General features: G+C 44.3%; 1 protein-coding gene across 1 annotated transcript in view; it reads right to left on the reverse strand.

Annotated features, from left to right (window-relative positions):
* INO80C (INO80 complex subunit C) overlaps nucleotides 1-24,514 on the reverse strand; it is a 56,355-nt gene extending 31,841 nt beyond the window's left edge. Inside the window, exon 1 of the mRNA XM_075921641.1 lies at nucleotides 24,267-24,514. Within this exon, the coding sequence (XP_075777756.1) occupies nucleotides 24,267-24,443 (177 nt within the window). The 5' untranslated portion in view covers nucleotides 24,444-24,514. The remainder of the gene's footprint in view (nucleotides 1-24,266) is intronic.
* Nucleotides 24,515-25,231: the final 717 nt, after the last annotated feature.

Genomic DNA, 25,231 nt, shown 5'->3' on the forward strand with positions numbered 1-25,231 from the left:
CACCCTACCCCCAGCTTACTCCTGCCCCCTCCCTTTTTTTTACTCCCTCTTCCTTGGACACATACCCTACCCCCCCAATCAGACACTCTGCCCCCAGCCCACTCCTGCTACCTCTCCCCTGGCCAGACACGCTGCCCCCTCCCTTGCTCCTGCCCCCTCCCTTGCTCCTGCCCATTCCCACCTGGCCAGACACCTTGCCCAATTGGGACTCAACTCCCATCAGGCCATAGCGTCCTTCCTTGTCCCTGATCTTGGGTCAGGCCTTGTGGTCCAGCCCCCATCTGGCCACAGGAAGGGCTGGTGACAGCCCCCGTCCTGCTGTGGCACGGGTAGCAGGGGAGGCCACAATCTGGCTGCGGTGGACAGATGGGGGGTTGGTGAGCATAGAAAGCAGAGGTTGCAGCCCCCTAGTATTTTTTTAAAGAAAAAAAGGTGTTAACTTTTTCAACCCTTCACAAAATCAGCAACCAATTAGTCTCCAACAGTAACTGCTATAGGAGGACTTACCAATGAGAGCATATGGACCCATGGACCTTAAACTAGTGTCCAAACTTAAGCTAAAACCATGAAAGAGGTTAACTAGTAATTGAATTAGGGATGTTAGCTATTGTGTAACAGAATAGTCATGTAACCGCATGAATTCTTAGTGGTTACACGACTATTTGAAAGTCCCTGGGTGCAGGGCTGGCAGCCAGTGTGCTCCTGGCCCCATTCCTGGGGAGCTCCCTGCCACCATCCCCCGTAGGCAGAGGCGGCAGGGTGGGGGCAGATGGCACCATGGAGCCAGTTCTGGGGGGGAAACTGGCTTTTAAGCTGACTCCCCCTAGCATCAGCTCCTGCTTTCCTCCCTCCCCTAGATGCCTGTGAGCTAGAGGCAGCAAGGAGGGGGTGGGGGGAAAATGCATGTAGTTGACAAAATTAATAGATAAGCCTATAAGATAGGCTTATCGGTTAATCATACAGTTGACTGCATGCTGACATCCCTACATTCAATTACAATAAAACACCTAGGTGCTTTCCTACCTTAGCTGTTTTAGGCCTTCCTTCTCCCCTAGCCTCCCTTTTCGCTCTGGAAAGACATACTTTCATCCCTTTCCTGTCCTGTTTGGAGCTATGTACCCCCTGCTAGCATAATTCAGCAGTAATTACAGAGAGTCTTAATGTAGTTTTAGCATTAGATCCTAGGGTAATTTAGGGTACATCTAGACTGCAGACCAAAAAAAAAATTAAGTCTCAGAACCCTGGGCTAGTATTATGAGGCTAAAAATATCAGTCTAGATGTTCCCGCTTGGAATATAGGTTCTTAAACCCAGTGAGCGGTGGGTCTCAAAGCCCAAACTCCAGCCGAAGCTATTTTTAGCCCTTTAGCATGGGCCTGAGTCAGTTGATCTGGGCTCTGAGACTCAATACTGTGGTCGATTTTTTGCACTTTAAAACACATCCTATGCAGAAGATTCCTTCATTCCTGCACAGGAACAAACTCTATTAACACCCATAAGATACTCAAAATATCCTGCCTCCTCCCCCAAAAAACCCAGCCCCTCCAACTGTAACATTTGAAGCTACTGTAACATTTGAAGCATTTCATTCTTCAAGCCATTTACCAAAAACATTTAAAAAAATGCTGTCTTTGATTTCCATATCATGTACTAACTCTTCTGACAAGTAACAGAAACTTCAAAGGTGCACACAACAGAGATGAATATCCCGAATAAGGATCTTATGAGTAGCTGGAAGATGACAATACAATGAATTACATGTCCATTTTTACACTTTCTAGTCTTAGGGCTAAAGAGTATATAGAGAAAGCTTGTGTTATTGAGATGGCCAAAGAGAAGAGGAGTCTTCTTTTACATTCACCAAATATTATAACCTCCCTTCTCTCACTTCGTAAAATCACAAACCCAAATAAGGAAATAGGCCTTAAAAGCCAGACTTTTGCAAGTAGCATGGAGACTGTCCCCCTGAAGTCAGCAAAACTGTAGGTGAAGTACCTTTTTGGAGTAATAAATTTTCCAGGATGAGTAAATTGCTAAGTAAACAGAAACAGACACCAGGCAGATTCTAGTTAAGAAGAGAACAGAGTCATACAAGCATCTGTTGTGAACTACTTTGCTTCCTTTATACAATAAAATGCCACTTTGCAGACTGTTTTCTAATAATATTTCCAGGATATATACTGCATTAATAAGATGTAAGGCTTGAGAAGCAATAAAATGCATCTCAATATTTTTGTTTGAGTTTGAAGAATTGCCACATATCCTGAAAACTGCTTGACAGTTCCGGGTTTTTGAATACGTCTTGCATCCAGATTGCCTCTTTTGAAGGACATAAAATAAAAGAGAACTGTGAAAAGACTGGTTGTTCCATTGCATCAGAATTAGTGAAGTATTTATACCAGCTTCAAGAGTATAGGTGAAAAAGAACAAGGGATTTTGTGAGAGGTTTTATGGGATTTTGTAAGAAAGCTCCCACAATAAAATATTTAGTATGGCAATTTTTTAAAAAAAATATTGAGGATATGATCAGATTATCAATTAGAGAATTTTGAGCTATAAACACTATAGAGCTACACAGCTCCAAAACTGGGACTTTTTTTTTTAAAGGTTATAGTTCCTAGCTGGTCTATACTATAAAATAGTAGCAACTCCAAATTCTGTTCCTTTATACTTAATACAGTATATTTTGGGGACTGAGGTCAATTTTAGTTTAAATAATAAAAAAAAAAAAAAAACTAGGGGGCTGTGCCCTCTGCTCACTATGCTTGCCAACCTCCATCTCTCTGGAGGTAGGCAACTCCGGTTTGCCTGCCAGTCACCAGGGAGGGCCGCAGCAGCCCCGGACCTTACTTCCCGGCTGCAGCAGCCCCGGCTCTCTCTCCTCCCCCAGTGGAGGCCTAACTCTAACACACCCCTCCCACTGCCTGGCCAAGTCAGGCCTGGCTCTGCCCCCGGTGGCCAGGGGTACCGGAGGCCACGGCACACCAGCTCCAGTTCTCCACGTGGCTGCAGAAGAGGGCCAGGCTGGCAGTGGGCGAAGGCTGGCTCCAGGGATGGGACCTTGAGCAGAAGGGGCTGGGCTGGGCTTTACTTCTGGACACTGTGATGTGATGACATCGCGCTGTTGTCCAGCAGGATTTTTTTTTTATATAGAAAGAGGAAACCAGAGTTGGCAAATTCCAAATTGATTTGATATGGTAGAAATATGAATCAACCAACTCCTTTTGAGAATACAGACTTATTAAACTCAACTAAAGCTTATGTTATATAGCAGAGGTGGGGACCCTGTGGCCTGCAACTAGCCTGCTGCTTCATTTCATCTGTGCCATGGGCTGGGAGCCCTGTGCCTTGGCACTTCTACACCCCCCTCCTGTGGAGCTGGAGCTGTAAACACCAACTCACTGGCATGTCCCTGCAGCCTCTAAGTGGGCAGCCCCTAAGTGGAGCGGAGGGGGAGGGCGATCAGGGAAGCTCCACGTGCTGCCCGAGCTCTTCAGCTCCCACTGGCAGGGAACAGCAGCCAATGGAAGCTGTGGGGATGGTCCCTGTGGGCATGGGCTGCATGCACTGTGCAGAGCTGTTTGGCCCCTTCACCTAGGGGTCGGACATAACAGCCACTTCTGGGAGCAGCATGGAGCCAGGGCAGTCTGCCTTAGCCCTGCTGTGCTGCTGACTGGGAGCCGCCTGAAGTACGAGTTGCCTGGCCAGAGTCTGCAGCCCAGGTCAGAACCCTCTCCTACAACCTAACTCCTTCCCAGACCCTGCATCCTCATTCACACCCCAAATCTAAGCCCTCTCCTTCACTCAAACTCCCTCCCGGAGCCTGCACCTTGAATCTCCTCATGTACCTCAACCCTCTATCCCATCCCAGAACTCTCACCACTTCCTGCATCTCGATCCCTATCCCATCCCCCTCACCTCCTCCTGCACCTGAACCCCTTGCACTGGCCCAGTGTTTCCTCCTGCACTCTGAACCTCTCATTACTTGTCCCACCCTGGAGCCTAGGAGAATCCCTGAGTCTCCATCCTCCCTGGGGCTGTTCTGTAGGTCAATAGCCTCTGACGGAAAAAAGTTTCACCACCCTATTATACAGTGATAAAGGACACTGTACCCACCTGACATTGTGTAACCTGGATTCACACAGACCAGATTTACTTGGAGGAGAGAAGATGTAGGTCATAGCTCACTACCAAGTGCAAATCAATTCATCACTGACCCCCTTTTTAAAGAGTGGAAAGGAGGAATAAGAGACAGAGACACGCAACTGTGGGAACAGCAAATGAAGTTTGACAGGAGAGTATCACTTGTCTTCCCACTTTAACCCAGATTCCCTATCAGGATATTTAATTTACCTGAAAGTAATTAGTTTACAATTGAGACCTAAACTAACAGTTTATCTTCATTTATTCAGTCCAGAACTATCAACAGGAGAGACACTTTAGTAGACTAAGAACATTTCTAACTCTGATTTTAACATGAGCTAAATTTGGGGCTTGAACATCCTGAAAGTGGCTAGACATATAATAGTTTTCACCCCATCCCACTGTTAATTTTTAGTTTATTGTGCTGTGGGGACACTGCAACTTGCTGCAGTTAGAAGCAGCTATGGCAGGGGTGGGAAATAATTTTTGACAGGGGCCACTCCAAGATTTTGAAAATTGGTCAAGGGCTGTACTCTTCCATTAATGGAGGAGGTGTGGGGTCTGGGATGGCAGTGGGGTGCAGAAGGGAGCTTCGGGTAAGTGATTGGGGTGCAGGAGGAGGTGTGGAGTCTAGGAGGGAGTTTAGGTGAAGGGGCAACTGTGACTTGGGGTACTGGACTGAGGTTCAGAAGGGGTACAGGAGTTTGGGATGACACCTAGGGCAGGAGCGAGTTGTGGCCTAGGGCACTGGACAGGGTGCAGGGATTTGGGTTGTGACCTATGACAGGAGATTGAGGTGCAGGGTCTGGGAGGGAGTATGGGTACAGGAGGGGGCACAAAATGTGGGTTATTTGGGGAAGGGGGCCGCGGGGGGCAGAAGGTTGGAGGCAGTGAGGTGTTGGGGTGCCAGAGGCAGACTCTGGACAGGAGACCTATCTATCTGAGTGACTCCCAGCCAGCAATCCAGCAGGATTCTCAGGCAGCTTCCCTGCCTTCCCCGCACCCGCACAGGCTGCAGAGGCCCTGTGACTTGGGGACTAAGAGTCTGAGGGGAGGGGAGACTGGTGCTTTGTGTGCTTCCTGTTCTTCAAACAGGCAGCTCCTAGTGGCCAGAAATCTGCCAATGGGATTGTGCTGGGGGCAGAAGCAGCACAGAAAGCACCACTTCCCACTCCCTGGACTCACAGCTCAGAAAGAAAAATGGCTATGGCGGCCGCTTTTCTGAGCGGTAGGGGGGGAGAGCGCAGGGCAAGCAAGGGAGTCTGCTCGAGTCTCCTCTCTGCATCCATGGGCCGGATCCATTGGCTTGGCAGGCCAGATGCAGCCCCTGGGCCATATTTTTGCCCAGGCCTGACTTATGGTGATATATACTGATGCTGTTACATAGTGTTAAAACCAACATGTTTTAAAATGGAGGATATTATTGTTTTGCATAAGCAGTGATATAAACTATAGGGCTATGGACAGTGTATCAGTTACTGTGCAAGTCTCTGCAGGGACTTTCAGAGAGCTGACTGTCCTGGTTCTGTCCTTTTTTCCCCTTTCCCAAACTATGTTATCCCCATGATATCGCTACCTCAAAGGCAGATAAAATTTGAGTAAGTAGTTTCCCCACCTGCTCAATAACATCAGAGGCTGACATGAAATACTGTATATGATTAGCACCTTGATGGTCCAAAAGTTAGCAGTGCCATAAGTAGACAGTCATTATCAAGGTGAAAAATCTTTTTAAAAAAATTGATTTGACCTGAAGTTGTCTCACATTGAAAGATTTGCTCCTCAGGACTGCAGATAATTTTTAAGTGATGGACTTTAAACAAAACACAGATTTTTACATTAGGAAGCTGTGCATGTAGGACCTTGGGGAAACTCTGTACATAATATTTTCACCAATGAAAATTGGTGAAATATGTTGCACATATGAGAGACCAAACAGTTTTCTCCCTATTATATGAAGGCATTGATACATAGGAGGTGTCATACTGAAATAAATCAATGATTCAGCTAGTTTATGATCCTGTCTCGCTCGGCCTATAGTGCTGCAGAGGAAGATATAAGATCCACCAAATGCTTCCCATTCATAGTACAGTATTGTATCAAGTGAGAAGAAAATTTCTTCTTGAAGACAGCTGACAGTTTATGTCCTGAAGCATTAGGACAAAAAGCCTTTGTAAAAATTTTCATAGTAATGGAACTACAGACATTTGTTTTCCTAAAGTGATGAAATATGTGGCACTTTCTGCCACATCTTATCTATTACTCAGAATAAGTATTTCTTTTTATCCGTTCTGAATTGCTATTAACCAGAATGTTTCCTTTTTATTATGAGAGAACAAAAATGGGAGTGACTAACTGGCCTCCACTATCGTAGGGTATGTCTACACTACAGCGCTAATTCGAACTAACTTAGTTCAAATTAACTTTGTAGTGTAGACATACCCTTATTAGCTAATAATTTAGTCACCATTTTTTAAATACTCTGTCCTTTATATTCATTTTACTATTAGTTTTTCCTTATTTTTCAGTAGTTCTCTATCTCCAGAGAACAAAGAGAGAGCCATTCTGGCAGATAATTTAGCACCTGTAAATATACATGGAATGTAATCACAAAATCAATAACCTAATGACCAAAGTCTCTGCTTTGTTTTTTGCTTAGTATGAAACAATTAAGTTCAAAACCCTGTTAAACTACAAAAATAAAATTTCTTTTAATTTCTGTATCCCAACATCAACATGTTTATACAATGTCTATCACTTCTCTGGAGCAAAAATTGAAATACTATCCAGTACAAGTGTGTACGGGTTGAACCTCTCTAGTTGGGCACTCTCTTGTCCGACATGATTTTAGGTAGCCAGATCTCTACTTATCATGGGTGTGGCCAAGTTCCCTACGGTCCCATAAAGTTTGTTTACAGCCACCAGTTCTGGCTCTCAGTGTTCTGTGCTGTTATTTAGCTCCAATTTACCCCTAAATGTCTTCTAAGAGCCTGGTAAGAAGTGGAAGTGCCACTAGACAATATTGACTTCCTGTGGTTTGGCAAATTCTCTAGTTCAGCACCAGTCCGGTCCCAAGGATGCAGGATTAAAGAGGTTCAACCTGTAACATATACTGACCTATGTAACAGAGCAGTTTACGTGTATAAAGCTGTAGTATCTAGATAAACTAATTGTTAGTCCTAATTGTGTCATGTTTTCCTTGACCATTTTAAATGCTAATTTGATTAGGAATGGGCTCATTGGTTAACATGCATGGTTAAAGCGCAAAGTGGAGGGGCAGGTGGAAGCTGGTATGCATAAGGAGCCAGCTTTTAAGATGACTCCCTGCGTGTGTGCTGCTGCCTCTATATAAAAGGCAGCAGCACAGGGGAGTGGGCGGCAAATGCCATCTCCGCGTGCGCACTAGCTCCCAGAGAGGCATCTCCCCCACTCCATGTGTAACCGCTGACATTTTCAGTGGTTATAGGTTTACTTGAATAAACACATTTGACCAACCCTAAACATGACCATTTTTATGAATGTCACATCTTAGGTAAGCTGTCTTGCTAATATGTGAAGTGTTTTGAATCAAATTTTCTATATACCGTATCACTATCGTATCTCCTTACGCCTCTCTTTCAACATGAAATAACCCTTGTGCAGGACTATCTCCTTTAAGACAGAAACATCCAGTCATTCTTTTTGTCCTTTGCTGAATCTGTTGTATTTTTTATACATCATGAAATGAAGTGCAGCAGTAGCAAGATCCGGCATAGACTTTAAAATAAATTGCCCGCACATTAGCTAAAGTAAATTATTTTAAACCTTATGCTGGGAGAAGAAAGGGGGTGAAAAATCTGACACCAATTTACCGAGATCCACTGTAAAATCAATACACATGTGCTGTGATGTAGAGAGAAGGGTGGGAGCACATCTGTGTTTACTCTGAATCTTAAACCAAATCACATGGGGGGGTAGTGTTTCTGGAATTGGCATAGGTTGATTTGGAAATACACATACTTTTGTGCTTACAGATATTCCAATTCCTTCAATATGTGACAAATGTCAAGCATAGTCAATTGCTAGGCTTCCCAGCCTTAACAGTCTGCTTTTTAAAATGACTTGTTTTAAAAATTATTCTCATTTTATAAAGCTAAATTAAAACACGTATATATAATCTTGGCCAGATGATATTACAAATGTTATTGGTAAATGTTTGCTAATTGTGTGTTATAAATATAATCTTCCTTTCACCAAGGACATAGAGGGATGCTGGTTCTTAAAGAGACTGGATGGATTACATAACAAAAATCTAAGAACAGTCCTTCTCATTTGTGGACCACTAGGGTCCTTGGGAGAGCAATAAAGAAACGTGCTGATATTTATTACTCATATTTAATATTTAGCTGTTCGCTGTCAGCTGTGTTGCAATACCTAATTTTGCAAGGCATTCCAGAGCCTTGTCTTGACTAGGATTTAAAGGGTGACAGAGTATATTTGCTAGCTCATGCTAATTAATGCTGTCTAAAACTCTAGCTAAGACAAGATAATTTGTAATAAACTGGTTGAGTTAAAGCCAAGCGAAAGTCTAGGGGCTTTACTTCAACCCACACTTAAAGCTTTTGGTACTAATAAGATGATGTATCTCTTCCATACTTCCTTCTTTTTGGACAGATGTGGATGTGATTGAATTTGAGACCCAGAACTTGAATTCCTCATCCCAGCAGCCATAATAGTAACTAGCTAACCAATGCACCTTTCCCCTGTATCTGTTAGAGATGTAAAATCCTGTTTAATTGTTTAACTGGTTAAACATATTGTTTGACCAATTAATGGATTAAAGGGGAGGGCGACTGGGCCCGCCGCAGGCAGGTGCTGCTCCAGCCTGCGGTAGGTAGGGAGCTGCTCCAGCCCTTACCAGTTAATCAGTTAAAAATTCACATCCCTACTATCTGGCACTAAATCCAGCAAGATAGACATTTAAATTGACATAGGGTAAGTCTACACCTGAATGGCTATTTTGGGATACCGAAATAGCTACTCTAAATCTACACAAGCCGCCCATTATTTCGAAATATTTTTTGAAATAACAGGCATACTATTTCACCATCCCGGTAAACCTCATTGCATGAGGGATAAGGGATGGCTCGAAATAGCGCATTATTTCAAAATTTGGCACTTTGTAGACATGCCAAATTTCAAAATAAGCTATTTTGAAATAGTGCAAATTGTGTATCTTATTTCAAGTTTAGGCTGCTGGGTAGATGCACCCTTAGATTCAAGAACATCCCATGGGAACATTTCACATTGTCCAAAAAGTACTGCTTCAGAATAGAGCTTATCTACCCTTGAAACAATACTACGGTTCAGCTGCAGCTGCACCATTGCAGCCCTTCAGTGTACACACTGCCTACGATGCGGGAGGATAATTTCATTGCCAGAGATAATCCAAGTGACAGTAGGTTTAGAAAATATGACAATCGGCTCACTAATTTGATGATCATCTTTGTTCAGTCATGCTTTAACATGAACAATATTTGATGTTTACCTTGAGGATTAATCTTCGTTTGAATGTTTGGGTTAGACAACTCTTTACTAAGGAAATGACAGTCATTATTCACCGGTTGAGACAATTTTATCAAATCAAGTAACTTATGTAGCTAATTCTTAAATGCCATGAAACACTGGAGAAAATGGTTTTCAAAATAAAGATTAAAATAAATTATATCAAGACCTGCCACAACATTAAGAATAGGGAAAGTCACTACATATGCCAATGCACAAAGAAAGTGCAGAAAAACTCTGTCATAAAATTTCATGAAGGGTTTTCTAAGTATCCAATGAATAGGACAAACTGTGGTATTTTCAGTGAATTATTTATTTTAAATTCACCTTCTTGTATGTTACTATTCATGGAGCAGCTGCTCAGCTAATGTACACCAAGACCCTTACATATGATAATACTAGCACATTTACCTGACATTGCTTGGGTCCTTAAGGAGGGGCTCAGGACAAGCGATATAGGACGTTGCAGGAGACAAGGTTGGACCAGGATGAGGAGGGACTCAGGGGAGGGGACTGTGTGTGTCTAGCGATGGACGGGAAGGGCAAAGCCCTCCCCACTTTTGAGATTCATACCAACTCTCTCAAATATAAAGCAGATTTAGAACTTAAATAACACTTTCCATCTTCTGTCAATCATCTCCTGCAAATATCTTCTGACAAAGCTACAGATGATAGCCTTTTTTTTTATACCCCTTGGCTACCTGCCCTATCACATTTTGACATTTAGCTTGTTAGGTTTCCAGAGTAGGTATTCTTTCTTTGTTTTCTGATTAGTAAATACAACCTGCTGGACAATGAAGTACATAGTTTTGTGTACAATACACTTAGAAGTCTAACCCTCTGAGGTAGGTGCCCACGTTCCATTTTTATGTGCAACTGTGATCCAAAAAAATCCTATTTGGCGATCACTCAATTCTGCAAATGTCTCAACTCACCAGCTCATAAGCTTTTGCAGAAAAAGTTCGTTAATCACCTACGTTTCTGCTTCTGAGCATGTTAGCACTTCTGCTTCACTCTAGAACTCCAGGTGCTTACCTCCCACTTAATCCCCAGCAAAAGTCCACCTAAGTCATGTGCAGAGTCTAATAGGTCTCTGTGTAAGGAAAGAAGGGGTAAAAAATAAGGGTGATGCCATGGCAGGAGTCTACTACAGACCACCAAACTGGGAAGAAGACATGGATAAGGTTTCTTTTAATCAACTAACAAATCATCCAAAAGCTTAGGACTTAGTGGTGATGGGGGACTTCAACTATCCTGATATCTATTGGAAAAATAACACAGCAGGACACAGATTAGCCAACAAATCCTTTGAATGAATTGGAGACATTTTTTATATCAGAAGGTAGAGAAAGCTACTGGAGGAATGCTATTCTACATTTGATTTTGACTATTAGGGAGGACCTGGTTGAGAATTTGAAAATGGTAGGCAGCTTAGGGTGAGAATTATCACAAAATGACAGAGTTCACGAGTCTATGGAACAGTAGGAGGAAGAATAGCAAAATAAAGATAACAGATTTCAAGAACAAAAAACAGGACTATGTAGCACTTTAAAGACTGAGGAAATGTGTCTGGCCCACGAAAGCTCATCACCTAATAAACCATCTTGTTAGTCTTTAAAGTGCTACATAGTCCTGTTTTTTGTTTCAGCTACACCAGACTAACACAGCTACAATTCTATCGGATTTCAAGAAGGCAGACTTCAGCAAAGTCAGGGAGTTGGTTGGTAAGATCCCATGGGAACCACGTTTAAGAGGAAAAACAACTGAAGACAGATGGCAGTTTTTCAAAAAGATATTAAGGGCACAAAGACAAATCATTCTGTTATGTAGGAAAGATAGGAAACATGGCAAGAGACCACCATGACTTAAACAGGAGATCTTAAATGATCTAAAATCAAGAGTCATACAAAAAGTGGAAATTAGGTCAAATTACAAAGGATTCATATAAACAAATAACACAAGTATGTCGGGGCAAAATTAGAAAGGTCAAGGTACAAAATGAGTTCAAATAAGCTGGTGACATAAAGAGTAATAAGAAAACATTCTACAAATGCATTAGAAGCAAGCAAAAGACCAAGGCCCATTACTAATGAAGAGAGGAAAAACAATAAGACCACGTCTACACTGCAAAGCTTTTACACAAAAATTGCCGTTTTTGTGCAAAAACCTGTGGAGCATCCACACCTTAAATGTGCTTTTGTGTAAGTAAATCAGCAGTAAAATGGCAGAACAGAGGGCTTTTGCTGCTGTAAGTAAACCTCCTTCTACGAGGCATAACTCCCTTTTGCACTACAACTATTGTACAAAAAGGCAAGTGTGAATGATCCAGAGGGGTTTCTTGGGAAAAAGCACAGGTACTCCGATGGCCATTCTGTGAATGGCAATCAGAGCTTTCTTGCGCAAGAGTGTCCATGCAATGTGGACACTCTCTTGCGTAAAAGCACATTACTTTTGTGATATGCTTTGAGGTGTGGACATGCTCTTGTGCAAGAAGTTTTTGCGCAATAACTCCTGCGCAAAATGCTTCTTGCGCAAGAAGCTAGCGGTGTACACATACCCTAACAGAAAATTTGGAAATGTCAGAGGTAGTTAAGGACTTGTTTCAGTTTTCACCAAGAAAGTTGATAGTAATTGGATGCCTAAGATAGTGAATGCCAGTTAAAATGGAGTAAGTTCAGAAGCTAAAATAGGAAAAGAACAAGTTAAAATTATTTAGAAAAGTTAGATGTCTTTAAGTCAGCAGGGCTGATGAAATTCATCCTAGAATACTCAAGTAGCTGACTGAGGAGATATCTTGAGCCATTAGCTATTGCTTTTGAAAAGTCATGGAATATGGGAGAGATTCCAGAACACTGGAAAAGGGCATATAGAGTGCCCATTTATAAAAAGGGAAATAAGGACAACCCAGAAAATTACAGATAAGTCAGTTTAACTTCTGTGCCAGGAAAGATAATGGAGCACATAATTAAGGAATCCATTTGCAAACAGCTAGAAAATAATAAAGTGATAAATAACAGCATGGATTTGTCAAGAACGAATCATGTTAAATCAACCTGTTACATTTAACTGGTTAACTGATTAATTGGGATCCCTCCAGAGGGTCATTCCAACCTGGCCAGGATGGAGTAGCTCCTGCCCGTGGTGCGGTGGGCCGATGCAGAAGGCCTGGCTTGAGTAGCCCCCAGCATGTGGGGCTGGTGGCCCCTGGCCCTGTAGGGCTACTGGTTAACCATTTACCAGTAAGTGTCACCAGTTACCCATTCACATCTCTACATGTGATATAATCTTGCATTAACTTCTTATTAAACTAGGAAAATACACCCTAGATCAGTGGTCTCCCACCTTTTTACGCTCAAGATCACTTTTTAAATGTCAGAACAAGCCGAGATCTACCACCCCATCCTTCCCCCATGACCACACCCCTTCCTTGAAGCCCCGCCCTCTCTGTTCTCCTCCTCTTCATTACTTCCTATCCCAAGCCCTTATACACTCTCAGGGTATGGCTACACTGCCGCTTTTTTTTTGAGTCTTCTGTAGGAAGAGATTTTTCCAACATTTGGCCTGTCTAGACTGGGCCAAATGTCAGAAAAAACCCTTCTTTTGGAACAAGGAATACAGGAGTTACCAAAATCTTCCGCTAAAAAAAGCAGAAGAACAAATGCGTCCCTGGACACGGAAGAGTTTTTCCGGGATACCTGTGGAATCCCGGAAAAACTCCTGCAGTCTAGCTGTACCTTTACTGGGTTGAGACAGGATGTGTGGGCTCTGGGGTGGGAATGAGGGATTTGGGCATGGGAAGTGGTGAGAGGTACAAGCTCTGGGAGGGAATTTGGATACAAGAGGAGGTAGAGAAGGGGATGGTGGCTCAGGGAGGGGGCTCCAGGTGGGGGAGTGTTGGGGTCAGGGGGAGGGCTAGGGTATTGAGCAAGCCAGAGGCTTGTGGATGTGAGGGTGCAGAAGTTTGGGTTGGGGGATGTGAGGAGCTCAGGACAGGGAGGCTGGGAGTATGATGGGCTCAGGACACATATTTGCAGTGTGTGAATGATGCAGAAGTGTTGTGGCAAAAGACCGAGGATGTGGGGGTGCAGGAGTTTGGGGATGTGAGAGGCTCAGGACAGGGGGTTCCAGTGTATGATAGGCCCAGATCTAGAGTTTGGGGGGGAGTAGGGAGGCGTCTTATGATGCTGCGGCCAGATGGGAGTTTGTTGGCCAGGTTTCATTTTTAAATAAAATATGTCAAACACAAAAAGTTTCAGCATTGTCTTTATTTATGAGACGGGCAGGGAGCCTGTTTTGAGTCAGGGGTCACTGACCCACAGAAAAGTCAGTTGGGGCCACACAAGTGAGATGCAAAAAAAATAACTCCTCCAAAACCTCCAAAAGCCTCACTAATGTGGCCCCAACTGTGCTGGTGGGAGCAGGAGACATGGTACTGGGGAAGGGTGCTACTGGGTGCTGGGACAGAAGACAGGGTGCTAGAGTGGGAACAGAGTGCCAGTGGGGACAGGGGACAGGATGCCAGTGGGAGCAGGGGACAAAGTGACAGTGGAGGCAGAGTGCCAGTGGGAACAGGGGACAGGGTGTTGGTGGGGATAGGGGACAGGGAGTCCCTGGCATGCGCCGCCCCCTCCCCCGCAGACGAGGGAAGCCCTGGCGAGCGCCTCCTCCCGGGATTCCTGCCCCCTCCCCCGCAGACGAGGGAAGCTCTAGGGCGCGTCTCCTCCCGGGACTCCTAACCCCTCTCTCCCCCTCCCCAGAGGAGGGAAGCTCTGGCGCGCGCCTCCTCTGGGAAATCTAACCCCTCCTGAGCAGCAAGTCCCCGACATGTCACAGACCTGGGTTGTGGTACTGTGCCAGCTGTTTGGGGGAGGGGGAGCAGCCAGCACACTTCCTGAAACCTCATAAGTGGCGTGCAGCTGCCAGACTTCCTTCCACCCCACAGGAAGCTGGCACTATCTCCACTGTCTCTGGAGGTAAGTAGAAGGGCTTCTTGGGGGTGGAGGAAAATGGGGGACTCTGAACGCCTCGCGATCGCCTGGTCGAGCCTTCCCGATTGACCGGTTGATCGTGATCAACGGGCTGGGTGACCACGGCCCTAGATGGAGCTACTATAAAGGGGGCGTGTAACTGGTTGGATAACCATTCCCTGAGAGTAGTTATCAATGGTTCACAGTCATCCTGTAAGGAAATAACAAGAGGGGTTCCACAGGAATCAGTTCTAGGCCCAGCTCTGTTGAATATGTTCATCAGTGATTTATAGGATAGAGTACACTTACAAAATCTGTGGACTATTCAAAGGTGGGAGGGGTTTCAAGTGCTTTGGAAGATAGGATAATAATTCAAAATGATCTGGACAAACTGGAGAAATGGTCTGAGGTAAATAGGATGAAATTCAATACAGGCAAATACAAAGTACACTACTTAGGAACAGTCAGTTGCACACACAAAATGACTACCTAGGAAGGAGTATTGCCAAAAGGAATCTAGGGGTCATAATGGATAACAAGCTAAATATAAGTCAATACTAGGGATGTCGGTGGTTAACTGGTAAGTATCACCCTTACCAAGTGATGCTTACCAGTTACCGATTAATTGGTAACCCGGCTGGGCCCACCTGCCTGTAGTGTGACATAGTGGGGCTGGCCTAGCTGGAGCAGCCCCCTGCGCCAGTGTGGTACTGCAGCCTCGGCCGTGCCAAAGCAGCCCGCTGTGCGGCACCCCAGCCCTCCCTGTAAGTGGTTAACCAGTTAAATTTAATGGTTAACCAGTTAATTGATTAAATGGGATTTTAGAACCCTAGCCAATGCTGCTGGAAAACAAAAAAGGAAACATCATTTTGAGATGTATAAGTAGGAGTGTTATGAGCAGGACATGAAAAGTAATTCTTCTGTTCTACTCTGTACTGATTAGGCCTCAACTGGGGTATCACGTCAAGTTCTGGATGCCACATTAGGAAAGATGTGAACAAATTGGAAAAAATCCAGAGAAGAGCAACAAAAAATATTAAAGCTCAAGAAAAGATAACTTATGAGGCAAGAATTAGGTTTGTTTAGTCTGGAAAAGAGATGATTGAGAAGAGGCATGAAAACATCTTTCAAGTACCTAAAATGTTGTTACAAGGGAGAGGGAAAGAACTCCTTAACCTCTGATGACAGGACAAGAAGCAATGGGCTTAAATTGCAGCAAGGGAGATTTAGGTTGGACATCAGGAAAAAACTTCCTGTCAGGATGGTTAAGCACTTGAATAAATTGTCTAGAGAGATTGTGGAATCTCCACTCTGGCATTCTGAGTGCAGAAGATGGGGGCCCACAAGAGACCTTAAATTCCTTGCCTCTATAGGCTTCTGTTTCCAAAAACTCCCCAGAATCACAGATGCACTGGCTCTCAGAAAAACAAAAGTTGCCACCATCAAGTGATTTAAACTCTGAAAAAAAAAATCAGAGAGGAACACTTTCATTTCGTCTCCAGGGATACCCAAGCTCTTTTGCCACAACAGATGTTTAAAAATGAAGAAAAAACACAGAAAACAAACTCTCTCTGGGATGTCTACACTAGCTCGTTAATTCGAGCTAGATAGGCAAATCAGGCAATCGGAGTTGCAAATGAAGCCCGGGATTTAAATATCCCGGGCTTTATTTGCATGTTCCCGTCCGGCCGCCATTTTTTAAATTCCCCTTAGTTCGAACGAACTGCCTGCAGTTTCACGCGGCAGAGTAAAGTTAATCCGAACTAAGGGCTTAGTTCGGATTAACTTTAAATTGCCGTGTAGCTGCGGGCAGTTCGTTCGAACTAAGGGGGATTTAAAAATGGCGGCCAGAGGGGAACATGCAAATAAAGCCCGGAATATTTAAATCCCGGGCTTCATTTGCAACTCCGGTTGCCTGATTTGCCTACCTAGCTCGAATTAACGAGCTAGTGTAGACATACCCTCTGATAGTTGGCCTCCAAGGCTATGCAGACATACACAGACCTCTTGTTACTTTCCAAAACACAAGAATCAAATAATCGCCTTTAAAAAGGTGATTCTATTAACAAAACAAAAAGATATACTTGATAAAGCAGACTTGGTTGCTAGGTGTTACAGAGCAACTAAGAAAAGAACAGATCAAAACCACAAAGGTCTTTGGACTGTAACTTAAATGGTGAGTGGGGGAGAGAAGACACAGACTCACACAGAGAACTTTAACCAAACAACCAAAACAAAGAAAAATACCCTGATCGGGACTAGATACACATTTTCCCTCTAATCACGATTCATGCTGATCCATACTTCAAGGCTCAGTTCACTCCCATGTCCAATATTTCTTAAAGGCAAGGTAATTCTGAGTACTGCATCTGCTCCCTCTAGCCCTTACTTAGAATTCACAAAGGAAGAGCAGGCCAGGTATCTATATCCAATTCATATTTCAGCACTGTATCCCCATTGGTTCTTCTGGCCCCTTGACAACACCCTTGTTAACTGCCTGAATTGAACTCCTTAATCACCTTGTGCTGGCCAGTACTCCTCCAATCCATCATACCATCACTGGACATTTTTAAAAGCAGGTTAGACAACCACCTGTCAGGAGTGATCTAGATGGTGCTTGGTCCTGCCATCAGTGCAGAGAACTGGACTTGATGACCTCCTGAGGTTCTTTCCAGTTCTATGATTCTAATCAACTAGGCATACTTGGAGGTTGCCTCTTGGGATGTAAAAACTCCTAAAATATAGTAACTATGTAACCAATTAAAATTATATCAGTTACATGGTTAAACAAGCTCCATGGGCTCTCAATGCCACCGGCCTCACAGGAATCAACTTATCAATTTACTGGTTAAACTTTTACATCCCTACCTAACTCCACAAAAGATAGCCAGGAAGGAAGGAGGTCCTCATATAATCTTTAGTCCAGTGGTTAGAATCATTATTTGGGATATGGGAGACTCCTATTCCAATCTCCTACTCCACCTGACGAGAAGGGATTTGAACAATTATCTGCCATCTCTCAGGTTAGGGAAGCCTCCCTTCTACAGGTCATTTTGTATGCAGTTAGGGAGGCACTTCAGTGGCCTAACTCCAGGAGAGCGCTCCTGGCTGCAGAAACAAAAAACAGGACTATGTAGCACTTTAAAGACTAACAAGATGGTTTATTAGATGATGAGCTTTAGTGGGCCAGACCCACTTCCTCAGATCATATAGTGGAAGAAAATTGTCACAACCATATATACCAAAGGATACAATTTAAAAAAATGAACACATCTGAAAAGGACAAATCAAATTTCAGAACAGGAGGAGGATGGGGGGGAGGGGGAGAAGTGCAAGCAGAGCTAGGCACCATCCTGTACTCCAGACTTAGGCACCAAACTCTGCAAAAGCAGGGGGCTTAAGATACACCCCTCTCATTAGCATCTACACTTGGTTAGTTTAGATTGTTTTGTGCCTCACATACTGCTTTTTGTGGATCCCATTCCAAGGTGCTTATCTGTCACAAGGCATTGTATGAAGCTCAGATGTCTATCTATATCAGACTTTGTGAATCCCAGTGATTTTCCAGATGCCTGACACTTAGGTGTTGCAACACTTAAATACCTTTACGGATCCAGGCCATTTTGCTTAAAAAGACAATGGCTGTGGGGAGCTCAGCGTACAATAGGGCTCCCATTGGTTCTGACACTAACAAAGCTGAAGCAACAGTAGCAACCATGGAAATTCTTTCTGCAAACAACCCAACCAACAACAACGAAAAAACCCTCAGGTAGGCAATCACTAAATGAATGGTGCTGTGTCAATCAATACTAGAACCAATAGTTTTCTATGGGTTCCCCTCACTTCATATCCTCATTAATCCACAATATTGAAATTACTGAATTCCAGCAAGACTGATGTATTTTTCAATGGAACAACACGGGAGGAATAATTGTGTAAGACTAATAAAAGTGATGTAATCAAACTGCAGTCATGCTCTCCTATAAATTCATTTTTAATTCTGCATTTGGTAAATACAGGCATTATTTCCAAAAGGGCTGTTTCTCTCATTGCAGACATGACTGAAGAGTATTATGTGCTGTGGTCTTCCAAAACAAACATGACTCAATACTTCTGAGGTTGTAACTCAAATAGTGAGCAATATTTTGTTGTTCACGTTTGTGAGACATAGATGAATTAAAGGTAAGTTCTCAATTTATACTCGAGGTCATATAGTCAATTTATACTGGATACATATAGTCCAAATCCAGTACAGAACTCCACTGATATGTAGTAATAAATGTGGTCCTTCTTCCTAAATGCACAACAACACACAAATCTACTTTCCCATTAACCAATTATTTTGCCAGGCAACATTTTTTACAATGTTCAAATTTTTATTTGCTTTTCCCTGTTTTCCTTTCTCCTTTTTTTCGTTTGTTTGAGATCTATAATTCAACCATGCCAACATTCTTTCCAGCTCAAGCACTGTAGTAGCTACTACCCTAAAGCGTGCAAAGCGAATATAAGGCTTGTGGGGTACTACAATAACTGTTTTTAACTTCCTGGAGACTGACCCATAGAAGTGAGTGGGGAAAGCACACACTAAGCACTAAATGTGAAATACAATTATGGTGACAAGGGTCAAGCACAAGGTCCTGTGCATCAATAAATATGTAAACAATTACCAAAAGTGTGTTGAGAAATTTAAAAAAGACGACAATTCCCTACCCTAAGAGCTTGTAACCTAGAGCTCCAATTTTGCAGACATTTACGTAAGTGTGCAATGTATGTATTATTGACTATAATTGGCTGATATGAACTGGGGAATATAAATTATATTTTTCTCTAGCTGTTTCATAAGAGTGTTTCTTTATAAAAAATATTCCATTTTGAGATATGACTAATGACTGGCATGCAAAGCTTTTAAAAATAAAGGTAAAAAGAGATTAATTTGGAAAATGAATGGTATGAAGAGTATTAAGCATTCTCACAAAACTTGTTTTAAAATTGGATGGTATAAAAGATGTATATACCGATCAGGCTGTTGGACAGGTGAATCGCATTCAGTTAAGTTTTAAAAAAGTCTCGTGAATATAAGCTGGTCAGATAGCAACTTTTTACTGAAAAGCACAGAAAAGTTTATAATGTTTATGGATACGCTAGTCACTGAGGGTACATCTACACAGCGGGCTATTTCAGGATACCAGAAGTATTCCAAAATAGATACCCCACATCTTTTGAACATGCCTGCTATTTCAAGATAGGTATCGAAATAGCACACGTACTATTTTGGCAGCCCTGTTCCAAGAGGATCAAGGGATGTTTCGAAATCTGTCACAGTGAGTAGACGCACCAAATTTCAAAATAGGCTATTTTGAAATTCAATTGAAATAATAATTTATCTTATTTTGAAATTAGGGTCCTGTATAGACGCACCTGGACTGCTGCTTAATCAGATGAACTAGCATGAGATAGGGATGTAACTAGCTGACTCAACTAGATGCTGCTCCTCCCCCACTTGCTGCCTCTATCAGAGACGGGAAGCGGGGGGCAGAGTCGCGTGGGGGGGAAGCAGAAGCCAGTTCCCAGCACCATCTCTGTGGGGGACAGGGGAGGCAGAGGCACAGCGGGAACGGCACAAGCGGAGACTGCTTCAGTCCCAGCTCACACCAATTCCCACTGAGAGTGCTTCTGCTTTTGAAATGTACACGAGCAAATGAGGCGAAGCGTGGAAAATCACTGTACTTCATTTGCATAATTAATGAGGTTCCGGTTTTGCGCAAGAAGCTTTTGGGCAGAAAGGAGCCGTCTACCCATCTCCTTTTTGAGCAAAAACCCCCTCTTCTGCAATAGAGGCAGCAGGGGGGGATAGGGGACACTGTGCCCCACTGCGGACCGAGTCTGTTGCCACCAAGCAACCCCTGTTCGCAGCGGCCAGGGTTGGCTGCAGGCAGGGGCTTCTCAGACAGCAGCCCCTGTCCATGGCCAGCCTTGGCTGCTGTGAACAGGGGCTGGTGCTAGAACAGTCTCTGTTTGCGGCAGCCAGGGCTGGCTGCTGCAAACAGAGGCTGCTCGGGCACCAGCCCCTGTTCATGGTGGACAGCACCGATTGTTGTGCCTCTGCATTTTAAATATTGTAAGAGCCTAATGGCAGAGCCACAGAGCAGAATGAAGCACCATATCGCAAGTGATTCTGGAGCCGGCATGAGCCAGGACTGCTCAGTCCCAGCTCGAGTGGGCTACTCTGGAGCTACCCCTGTTGCAGCTCTGCAGAGGTGCTTATCAACTAATCAGATAGTCGATACAAATTGTATTAAATATATGATTAGCCAGGTAATCACATTTTAACATCCTTAGTGTGAGAAGTGCTTGATGTTTATGACTAGATTAGAAATTTGGCTTATTAAGTGTTTCATCATGACAAATATCAGTTTATGCATGAATATTTTGGTAGCTGTGTAACTAAAAATAGTAAGATTTTATGGGGCCTGGGTAGAAAAAGTAATTGCTGGAGAACATGCCAAATATGCATTTCTAACTCCAAAAATATACAGACCAACTTCATTTCTAGATGTCTATTTTAAAAGCGCTGCATCAGGATGTCTCTTCTTCTGTCTAAGATTCAAAGAACATGGCATTCTCCACAGCTAGTCAACACAACTGCGTGATGGCCAGAGGACGAGTAGACTGACAACAGATATTCTTCATTCCAGGGGTCTAAGTGTGCTTTTGGCAGAGCCTAAACTCAGTAACTTTTTGTTCATGAGTCAAGCCCTGCACCACTGAAGACAACAGCATATTTTATACATAGTACTTCATACACTATGTACAAAGTTACTTCATCTGTCAGGGAAATTGCAGCCATCTCAAGGGAGGAATGCAAAAGTTGTTCAGCGCAAAATACTACAATTCAATTTAAGGCAGGAAATTAAGTATTCTAACAGCTATCTATTGTGACAGATCCAGGTAGCTGGCTACAATACTTTGGTGGAGGGCAGACATACCAGGAGCTGGGTGAATGGTTTTCTGTTTCCCGAATAAACTACCAGAGACTGCTAAGTAATCAAGGCAGGCACCTGAGGCTAGTTAAGAGCTTGCCTGAGGCAGCAGGCTAATCTGGCACCTGCAGCCAATTAAGGCCTGCTGGGCTACCTCAAAAGGCTTCCCCTCAGGCAAAAGAGGCAGGAAGGGGAAGAATTGAGAGGAGGAAATGTGTTGTTGGTGAGTTGAGAAATGAAAATGTTTGGCTGAAGCAGGAAATGTTTCCTGAGGTACTAGGGGAGTGTTTGGAGAAGTGGTCCAGGGAAAAGGTTGCTGTACTGAGACTAGAGAAAAAATTTTTGTCAGTTGCTGCTGCCTACGGTTCCTGGGCCAGAACTGTGGGTGGGTCTGGGTTCCCCCAACCCTCCCCACATGACTAAAAGGTCTACTCCTGGAAAGGGAGGCTGGGATTACTGAGGAGTTTCACCCCAATCCTTTAACTTTACCAGAGATGAGAATGTCTCAATAAGCTGTAACCCTGGTCTCCAGAAAAGATAAGAGGCAGTGTGGTGGGTCACCATGAACCTCTAGGACATACAATTAGGGTACATCTACACTGGCATGTTCTCATGCAAAAACTCTTTTGAGGAAGAGCATCCATGCCGGTGTAGATGCTCTCTTAAGCAAGAAATCTCTGATGGCCATTTTAATCATAGGGCTTTCTTGTGCAAGTAATTCATGTTGCCTGTCTACACTGGCCTCTTGTGCAAGAACAGTTGTGCAAAAGGGCTTATTCCTGAATGGGAGCATCATAGTTCTTGTGCAAGAAGTCCTGATTTCATCTAGTATGTCAGTTTACTTGTGCAAGAACACATGACCAGTGTAGACAGGTGGCAAGTTTTTGTGCAAGAGTGGCTGCTTTGGTGCAAGATCGTGCCAATGTAGACACAGCCTTACTGACTAGATGCACAGGATCTATGGGATGTGGTTGGTAATTGGCCACCCTATTGACATAGAATATCTCTCTAACTGGTTTTGTTTCTTTTAAACAAATTTTCAAAATGTATATTTAGCCCTTGCCATCCTGAAACATTCAGATTGCTTGGCCCACCAACCCTTGAAAAAGACTGTAAAATGTGATAATGGTCAGCAATTATTTTAATATATTTGTTGACTGCAGCCAGTGTTACAAATAACCATAGGCCAAATAACTCTGCTTATGGATTAATACTGCAGAAGGGGAAAGGAAGAGCTATGCAAATGCTGCAAACTGAAATCAGAGCAAGAAATTCATGTTGCCTGTCTACACTGACCTCTTGCGCAAGAACAGTTGTGCAAAAGGGCTTATTCCTGAGCAGGAGCGTCAGAGTTCTGGTGCAAGAAGCCCTGATTTCATACATTAGAACGTCAGTTTACTTGCGCAAGAACATGCGGCTAGTGTAGACAGGCAGCAAGTTTGTGCGCCAAAGCGGCCACTCTTGCACAAAATCGCACCAGTGTAGACACAGCAAAGACTCTACTTCTCAACATTCACAGGAGAAGGCATCTGTTAAAGCATGCTCCATTGACCCCACTTCTCTTGGTGGGCATAGCTCAAGAGATGCATGATGATACATCATACTACTTAACGAGAGTCTTCACTGCACAAGTAACTCCTTTTGTGCCAGCTTAACTCAAGTGAGAGCATCCTCCACTCTGAAATATTCAACATGCAAAGAGTAATTGTATTAGAAACTGATGAGCTGTGCTAATTCAAGATTATAGCCAAAGAGACCATCTAACTTTAGTTAAAAGCACCAACATACTTGAGGTCTAAGGGTAGGAAATGACCAACAACTAATGATTTAGTTACAGCTTGAGTTAAAAGTGGGGCACAGACAACTACTTGAGTGTACCACAGAATCTGAGTTAGCATCAGTTATGCTTAAATATAACTTCTCCAAAGCAGCGGCTGGGTATTTTAACATGATTGCAACTCCTTTTAGTGACCTAGTAAATATATAAATTGGACTTCAACGTCTCTTTATCCCACCTTTGTGCGGCTACATCCCTTAAGCTTTTGCTACAGTACAGAATTAACCTAGGTGAGTGGGATCTGGCTTAGCCTAGCTCAGGTGTGAGCATTTCCAGTGCAAAACTCCATTTGTGGTGTTGTCCCTCCTTCTGCACTCACCCATGTGTTTTGGGGGATAACTCTAGTTTCCTACCCCCCTTCTTTTGTGCTGAGATGCTTTAGGAATGTTTGCAAACAGGTGTGTCAGGGCTTTACTAAAGGAAGCTAGTGCCACTAGTCCCATGTCCCCTTCTGAGACGTGGGAATAAAGACAGAGAGGTGCCTGGGTTAACCAACAGTCTAAATTGCAGCGAGAGGAATAAAACCGAGCTCTGGGGCCCCAAACCAGCGCTTCCCCCTGCTAGCCCGCCCGGCCTCACGCAGGCTCAGGGCACTAGCAGGCTGGCAGCGCGCGAGAGGCGGGGCAAGGAACGGAGAGATGCAGGCGAGAGGGGCGGCAAGACAGGTGGGGGGGGGTGTAGTGGCTCCCTGCACATGCGCAGTGCTCCCGCCCCGGAAGCGCACATGCGCACTCGTTCTCCCCCGCTCGATCTCGTCGCGCGCAGCAACTGCTGCCTGCCCTCCCCAGCGGGCTGGTACCTGGGGGCCGCTGGGCGCCGCCAGCACCTTCTTCTTCTTGCTGGGGCCGCTGCCGTTGCCCGGGCTCGCCGGGCGCTTCTTGTTGCGGGCCGCTCCTAGGGTGGCGGCGGTTGCCGTTGCCCCCGGCACCAGACTGGCCATCCCCCCCCCCCCTCCTCTGGGCCGCCTCTCGGGCATGCGCAGTGCGGCTGGCTGGCTGGCTACGTAACGACAGCTTCGCGCCCCGGCCGCCTTCCAGGCAGCCTGCGGCTCTGGGGGCCAATTCAGCCACCGCGCGTGCGCAGCTCTCCCCCGCCCCCTTTCCCAGTGGGCGGGGCGTCCATAGGGGTGGCGGAGGGATTGTATTGGCGCCTCCCTCCAGGTTTGAGAAGAATGCCTGGAGCTAGCCTGTGCGGGAGCCTTACGGGAGCCCTTTGTTATGCGCCTGATGGGGCTACACTTAACGCGGGGGTGCTGTAGCTTTCAGCGAGAGTGCGACTGAGTGACGGGAAGAGCTCCCAGATCATCCATTTATTGCCCCAAGCAGCAGTTGCTAGCCTGATGGGGGAAAGTCTTCTGCCAGCATAGCAGCGTCTATGCCAGGGGTTAGGTTGGTATAACTGTGTCACTCAGGTGTAGATTTTTCATACCCTGAAGTGAGGTAATTATACCAACTTCAATGTATAGCATAGAGCTGGCCTCAGTATTTTACCCCTAGTCCCAGATGAACTGTGTTTAGGCGTAGGAGATAGGCAAACAAAGGGCTGGGTATTTTCTGCGACTATCAGAAACAAATACTGAATTGCCCGTCTATTGGGCCAGATTCTATGCAAGCAGCTGCATCACTCTGTACATTCAGTGGAACTGCAGTGGGAGTAAAGGAACATAAAATTTTGGTCAAACTAGGATTTAAAACCTTACTTGCAATAGAGCTGTTGCTGTGTTTGGTCCTAGAGTATTAGGGAGGAAAGGTGGATGAGCTAATA

The sequence above is a fragment of the Pelodiscus sinensis genome, chromosome 2 (genome assembly GCF_049634645.1).
Source record: "Pelodiscus sinensis isolate JC-2024 chromosome 2, ASM4963464v1, whole genome shotgun sequence".
NCBI lineage: Eukaryota > Metazoa > Chordata > Testudines > Trionychidae > Pelodiscus > Pelodiscus sinensis.